At 35.5% G+C, this 7675-nt stretch overlaps 1 protein-coding gene across 1 annotated transcript; it reads right to left on the bottom strand.

The window, feature by feature from the left end:
- Nucleotides 1–1564: 1564 nt before the first annotated feature.
- LOC114635777 (hephaestin-like) lies at nt 1565–5252 on the bottom strand. The gene is made up of 3 exons (XM_028784209.1): nt 5030–5252; nt 3421–3560; nt 1565–2686 (listed from the first exon to the last, which is right to left on the bottom strand). Exons 1-3 carry the CDS (start codon nt 5194–5196, stop codon nt 2487–2489), a joined length of 507 nt encoding a protein of 168 aa, XP_028640042.1. The 5' UTR covers nt 5197–5252; the 3' UTR covers nt 1565–2486.
- Nucleotides 5253–7675: the final 2423 nt, after the last annotated feature.

Here is a 7675-nt window from a genome sequence, read left to right as displayed (position 1 = left end):
AGAGACAGAGACAGAGACAGAGACAGAGACAGAGACAGAGACAGAGACAGAGATAGATATCTGCCTCCCACTTGTAGATAAAGTTTCTGATGCTCTGGCACCATACTTGCCTCCCATCACTGGAAAAGCAGAAGTAGATGCATTTCTATGAGTTTGAAACCAACTTGGTTTACATGTTAAGTTCCATGTCAACATAGTGAGACTTTCTTTCAAACAAAACAAAAAATCAAATCAAGAAGTGAAAAACCTCTATGTTAAAAATTTTATAACACTAAATAAAGAGTTAAAGAAGATACTATGAGATGAAAATACCTTCCATGGCTATGGAAAAATTAATACTGTGCATCTGGTTATAGTACTCAGGGTAATCTACAGATACAATATGAACTCCATAGAATTCCAATGGTGTTCTTCACATAATTAAAAAACAATCGTAAAATTCATGTGAAGCACACACACAAAGCACTAAAGATAAATACCTCAGATAGCCAAAGGAATCCTGAGCACAAAGAATAATCCTTGGTTCCATGTTAAACTGCACAGGCAGAGCTAGAAAATAGCATGGTGCTAGCATAAAGCAGAAACACAAATCCATAGAATAGAGAACCCAGCCATAAGCCCATGTAGCAATAACCACCAAATACCTGACATTAATTTCAAAAATATACATTTTAAAGAAATCTCTTCAATAAAAAAAGGTTGCTCATAGAACTGGATAGCCGCATGTAGAAGAACGAAATTATATCCCTATCATCTTGCATTCTAAAACCAACCCCAAATTAACCTAAGACTTATCCCTGAACTGGTGAAATTGTTAATCTGAATAGCGTAGAAAACATATCATGGCATATATATATGAAAGGACTTTCCAAAATTAGATTACCTTTGCTCAGTAAATGATGCCAATAGATGGCAAATAAGACCTCATACAATTAAGAAGCACTGACAGTTTGCACTTAAATGAGTGAAAAGACAGAGTATAGAATGGAAGAAAATCTGTTGGCAAGACTACTATCTAGAATATAAAAAGGAATTTAGAAAAGTAAACTGTAAGATATTGAACAATTCAATTAATAAGTAAACTAGTTAACAGTTCTCATGCAATACAAATAGCTAATAATCATATAAAAACTGTTCAAACTCACTGCTAATCAAAGAAATAGAAATTATAACTACTTTGAGATTGCATCTCATCCCAGTCTCAAAAAACAGTCATTAAGAAAACAGAAAAGGAACCCTTACACACTTCTGGTAGCAAAGAAATGTAGTCTGGTCACTATGGAAATCAGTATGGGGTTCTTCAACAAAATTTCTCCTGAGTATTTACTGAAACAACTCCAAATCAACATGCTACAAGTATCCTTAGGCATCAATGTTTTATCACAGCATTATTCTCAGTAGCAATGTTATAGAACAAACCTGTTTCCAACTGAAGGACAGATAAATAAAATGTGGCATATATAAACAAGGAATCCTTTTCAGTCATAAAGAGGGACAAGGTTGTGTAATTTTTCAGGAAAATGTATGAATTAAGTCAGAAAGACAAATATCATACACTTTCATCCATTTATCATACTTAGACTTTTATTGAGATACATAAAAATCATGTGTGTATATATGACCTAAAAGTATAAGTAAAACTGTCCTGAAGAACAAATGAATGGAAGGATAAGACAGAAGAGTGAGGGGATATAGGCAGGGAAATATGCTCAATGAACAGTATATACTTACATGACATTGTATTTATAAAATATTGTGTTGTACATAATATAAAACCTTAAGAATTTGAAAAAATAATGAAAAATAAATTTAAAAAAGAAAAATTATAAAGACAACTAAAGAATATCCTACAATGAAAAAAAAATAACCTTCATGAGATTTAACAAATGACACATTTATAGCTATAGATATCAACATTAAATGGGAGAAAGATATAAAGATATGGTTCAGGTATGGTTTGATGTCCCATAGCACCCCAGGTTTGAAATTTACATCCTGTTGTAAAGTAGTAAAATGGTACAAATTTGATCCAGCTTTAGCATTTAGAGATGTGATTCTTGGGGAAGTTATTAGGGTAGAACACTGGGAAAAGCTTTATGAGGAGACTAGACAAGCATACACACATTCATTTTCTTCTCATCATGTGATGGTTTGTACTGTCTCAAAATTCAAAGTCATTGCTGAATGAGGTTCTCAGACTTTATACTTATATTACTGTGAGCCAAATAAACCCCTCTCATTTGTAAAGTAGATTATCTCTGGTATTTCCTTATAGTAATCAAAAAGTTACATATTAGTACAAATAAATAACCTAATTTACACTTTAAGTAACTTGGAAAAGAACAAAAGGAGATTATCTTGTACATGACAGATTATTACAGGAGCTACTGAAAATACAAAAGAAAACCTTCCTAGAACTCTAATTCACCAGTTAATTGCCTCTACCTTTGATTAAGCTACCTGCCCAGCCCAAGAATGTAATGTGTTTAAAGGAATAAACCAGAAGTAGAAGGACTACAAAGCCTTTGTCCATCTACTAAGTGGTCCAACTCACCAGGCTCAGCAGCCTGTGGCCAGCCAGTACTAGATTCTAGAACTCCATGGGCATGTATAGAATATGGTCGACTGGCCTTATTCTTGAACACCACAGTCAAGATATCACCAACCTCTCCTCTGATAAGTGGACCTAATACATACAAAAAAAGCACAAGGTTCATTAGTACGGGAATAAAATGGAAGTTAATCTTCCCAAGACTAAAAAAACATGCCCAGTACCATTTTCAGATTCAGAAGTCTTAAAAATTGGTATTGCTACCCTCTGTGTGAGGGTACTTCAAGAACAGAAATAGGCTTCCTATTATCTCCACTTTTCTCATCCTATTTTTCTCTACATAATAACCAAAGGCGCTAGAGAATCTGAATTTTGCAGAATAGTTGATAGTAAGGACTGAAATCTTGCCATATTTAGCACATAGAATAGCTGTAATCTCTTAAGAGGTAAGTGGTTCCTGTCTGTTCTAGGATAAAAATAAAGAAACCCATTGTATCAAAGCACCATATGGCTTTGATTATATTGATGTATGGGAATAATAGTGGCTCTGTTTATCATTTTGTTTTTACTTGTTGGAGTCCTTAAATTCTCCTGCCTCTAGAGTCACAAAATCTACTACCTTCAGAGGGGCCAAGTCTCAAAGGTATAGAAAATTGGAACATTTTTGTTCCAGGTTACAGCAGAATTCATATCTCCCTCTTTTCCTTCAGCATTTATATTCATGGCCATTTTATAAAATAGGTCCATACTTTTAATATTTCACATGGAAAATCTGAGAATGAGGGATGGGAAAACCTCCCTGATATGACATAGATGTCCTAGAATCAACCCAATCTTTAGATGCCAGGATATAGGTAGAATTCCCTTACCCAGGATTCCCAAGTGCTCCTCTGGTCCAGACCTTGGCTGAGGCGTTCTGAAAGTACCATCAGTGTATTCCCTGAATACAGCTTTCTTATATTTGGAACCCAGGAGCCCATCTTGGTTGCTCAGGAAAACATGACCATAGCTAGAAGAATTCAAAGACTGTTATTAGCATCTGACCTTCAACCTTCATTTTCAGATGTGGAGAAATTAAGTTAGAACAATTCTCATGTTCAATATGAAAGGGAATATAGATCTATTCATTACCAGGTCAAATTATATTACCATAATTGAAAATAGTAGGTTTCTGAACCTATGTATATTATTTTCATCATCCAGATAGGTATTTGTAGTATATTTCCAACTTACCTAAAAACTAGAAACCTGTGACTTTCATTCTAGCCTTAATAGATTTAGATTTGAAATTATTTTAACAAAAGGACAAGGCACAAAGTTTCAGCTGAGCATCAATAGTTGCCATTGGAGATCAAAAATGGGAAGATATAGAAACTTACAGATTTCTCATTATAGGATACTTAATAGTTAACAGTGTGTATCATTCATTTTAATAGTGAACATTCCAATAGGTGGGTCTCAGAAGTACAATCACTAATCCAGAGTTGACAGGATTATGTACAGAGACACTGTCATGCAGAAGGGAAGAGAGGACACAGAATAAAGCCTGTTGTCCCTACCCTTCCTTCTTCTCTAGTAATGTAGTTTCAGCTATGCACGATAGATGAAATCAAGGCTCCCACAGAAAGTTCACATGAAGACTTCAACATAAACAACCAACTTATAAAGGTCAAGAATTGACAAAAGACAATCGAAGTACCACAAACTAGAGAAAGCTACTATTAATAATACTTAACAATAGTTTTAATAACACCTTAATAGTACTAATAATACTTCAGTTTGTGTTTTCTTCTCCCCCTTTTTAGTAATGGAATCACTTAGGTTTTATTGGGACATGTGGCTGTTATGTGGGACATAGATTTTCCATTGTCCATGTTTACCTATAGCTACATATACTCATGTGAAAAGAGAGGACATTGAGAAAAAAATGATATATACAACTTTCGAGTCTATTGTTACAGGCAATGTTGCTTTCCTAACTTGAAAGCTTGGAATAGCTATAACTAAAATGAGCATCTTGATCCCAAATATGAAAGTAGGAATTGAGGGCAGTATAGTTCATTTGCCAGAACTGGATTGTTCATATATAAATAACAGATAATATTGTATCTTATTTATACTACTCTGTTTTGGATTTTTTCTGTTTCACAGCATAGTCTACACCTTAATAAATGACCTTGAGACAGTTCATTGATTGAATAAATCAGTATGAACTTTAAAACCTAGTGCAGGTAAGTTTTAGCTAATTAGAAGGGAAGCAAGTCTAAGAGGGCAAGAATGTAGCATCTTTTCTTCAGCTCAATGGTAATGAATATAAAAGAAACAAAGTACAGGAATTCAGGATCCCTCCATTCTGATCCCAGTTCTTTTGGCATCACGCTCAGTGAAATTATAAAAATGCCTCCTACTTTTAGTTTTAGGAACTTCGCCCATGAAATGATTTTGTAAGCTGTAATCACTCCTTTTCTGAAGCCTTACCTGTCCTTCTCAGACGTGTTATACCATTCCAGTTCCCAGCTTCTATCAGGGCAATAATCCCACTCTACCTCTTCTGCCATAATATAGTAGACTCTTGAAGCTTGGTAGTGTTGGCGTGGGCTGTCTTGATGACTAGAACACTGAGAAACATTGTAAATTGCCTGCATTCCTGCTTCTCGGTGGCTGCCTGCTTGGCAGTAGATTTCAAATATCCCTAAAAGATGGTCAGAGAGCAAAATTTGAGTGAGAATTCCCATCAGAAGCATGAGGGCATTACTCCCCTTTTCCTAGTGATACTGCAGAGGCTGTCTATGAAAACACTCTTATATACATTAAACTGCATTGCAAGCTTATTGAGAATAATGAGCACTGAAGTCTAATTCCAAAGCTACTGGGTTAAAAAAATAAAGTTTTACAGGAGGATAAGAAACTCCTCCAGGCTTGCCAAATCCTTAGAAACTTCTATTCTGAGATGGTGAGTAACCCCAGTTATTACTTATTAGCTAAGTAAGCTTGTAAGGGTTTCTAATTCTCTGAATGTTTCAGTTTCATCTTCAGTAAATTAAGAATGATATTGCTTACTTCATTCAATTTTTTTACAAACAAATATAATATGGCTGGCAAGACTGTTTATTTTTATTTTTTATTTTTTTTTTTTTGCTCCAGGAGTCTGACAAACTGAATTTAATCCTTGAACCGACAGTGGAAGTAGAGACCCCACTTCTAAAAGTTGTACTCTGATTTCCATATGTGTGTCATACCACACATACAACCACAATCACCCATACATATCATATACAAATACATGGCCTATAGTAATTAATCCAGAAATAAATACAATTTATATATATATATATATATATATATATATATATGTGTGTGTGTGTGTGTGTGTGTGTGTGTGTGTGTGTGTGTGTGTGTGTGTATTAAATGTTCAATAAGTAAAACTAAACAATACACCTTAATAATTATTATTTGATAAAAAGCATTGACTCTTTTTTCCTATGAAACACTCCAAAACACTAATAACAAACAAACCACATGGACTTAAATAGATATTTGAAAGAAACTGTCTGATCACATGGATACTTATGTGATCTCCTCCCCGCCCCCCCCCCACTCTGAGGGTTTCTCTGTGTAGCCCTAGCTGTCCTGGAACTAGCTCTGTAAACCAGGTTGACCTTAAACTCACAGAGACCCACCTGCTGCTACCTCCTGAGCACTGAGATTAAAGGTGTGCACATGGCAGATCTTTGAAAGGTGTCTTCCTAGGTTTCCCACTTTTAAAATGTTCAGACATCTATCTTGGATAGCTGTGTATAGATAGAGATTTGTGGGCCTGCCTTTAGCCACAAGTTTCTGTGTCATAGACTCCAGCTCAGATTATGTTAATCAAATAGGGTTAACTCTCTTAGATTTACTATTTTCATTGTTCCCTTAGCTTGCTGCCCACTGTGTACCCTATCACTACAAATATTTCATCAATTGCAAAGCCTCTTATGAATTAACTGTCCCTAGACTATCAATCTAGCCCATTTTCCACAATCATTTTTTCCAACTAAATATCTTTCTGACAGCTTCCTTGCGTATCTCATTCCTACTTTCCATTTTTCATTCATGTTTTACTCCTTTTTAAAATTTGTATCTCCTTCTAGTTCTCAAAATCTTTGAGAGCACACTCATTCTCCAAGACTCAACTCTTAGGTTGTCTCTTTTAGAAACCCCTTTCCTAACGGCTTGGGGCCTCACTGACACTATACTCTTAGACTCTGCATTATTGTGTGCTCCATACATAAATGGCAACGGTAAAAGACTTAGGTGTCCTGTCCTTAAAATTAGTGACTTACACTAGTTCATGAGAACATGAAAGAAAGGTTTCTCTTGTTTTTTTCCATATCTACTTCCTATGTCTTTTATTTCATCATTCTATGTATCTATTCCATCAAAAACTCCTGACACTACTTCCTTAAAAATCAACCTTTCACTCTATTCCCATGGAGCTGCACCCTGTGTTGCAAATCCAGCTTATCCTTTTCACATCAACTCTCTGAGTCCATCCTTCTAGACCACTCTTTATGTCACCCATTGACCCACAGAAGCACTCCTTTTCAGGGATCCCACTGCCATACCACTTGTTTAGGACCCAGAGAGGCCAGCATCAACCAAAAACTGGAACACCAACCCAACAAAGAGAAGACCAGATACTGACTCTAAGAAACATCTCAAACATCATAACTCTAGACGCCTCAATCTCAGTGTAAAATTGCAGCATGAACAGCCAAGACAATATGGTTCCACTAGAAGCATATCGTAGTAGACTTTTTAGCATATTGTAGTAGCAACATATTGTAGTAGTAACCCTATTGCAGTACAGCCAGAGAATTATAATATAGTTGAACCACAAGATAAAAATTACAAAAAACAAATATGAATCTGTTCAAGGGCCTTAAGAAGATATGAATGAATCATTTAATGAAGACCACAGAGGGGAGTTGAAAGCAATACAAGAGATAGTAATGGAATTTAGTCTAGCCAACAGATTACAAGACACCGAAGAGACAATCTATAACCTTACATCATATCAAACATCCCTTAGCCTACTGTACTTCCTCTCTCTCTTTTCTCTCCTCTCTCCTCTCTCCTCTC

This window comes from Grammomys surdaster, unplaced genomic scaffold (genome assembly GCF_004785775.1).
Source record: "Grammomys surdaster isolate TR1022 unplaced genomic scaffold, NIH_TR_1.0 117682, whole genome shotgun sequence".
Taxonomy (NCBI): domain Eukaryota; kingdom Metazoa; phylum Chordata; class Mammalia; order Rodentia; family Muridae; genus Grammomys; species Grammomys surdaster.
The sequence above is the reverse complement of the archived record's forward strand: the minus strand, read 5'-3'. Positions and strand labels throughout refer to the sequence as shown.

What these genes read in the sequence shown, in the direction of transcription:
- LOC114635777 (XM_028784209.1), bottom strand. Translation starts at nt 5,196, where the DNA reads ATGCAGGCAATTTACAATGTTTCTCAGTGTTCTAGTCATCAAGACAGC. An exon ending in AACACGTCTGAGAAGGACAG is followed by an intron (nt 3,561 to 5,029) that starts GTAAGGCTTCAG and finishes GAATTCTTCTAG; the next exon opens with CTATGGTCATGTTTTCCTGA. An exon ending in GGAGCACTTGGGAATCCTGG is followed by an intron (nt 2,687 to 3,420) that starts GTAAGGGAATTC and finishes TGTATGTATTAG; the next exon opens with GTCCACTTATCAGAGGAGAG.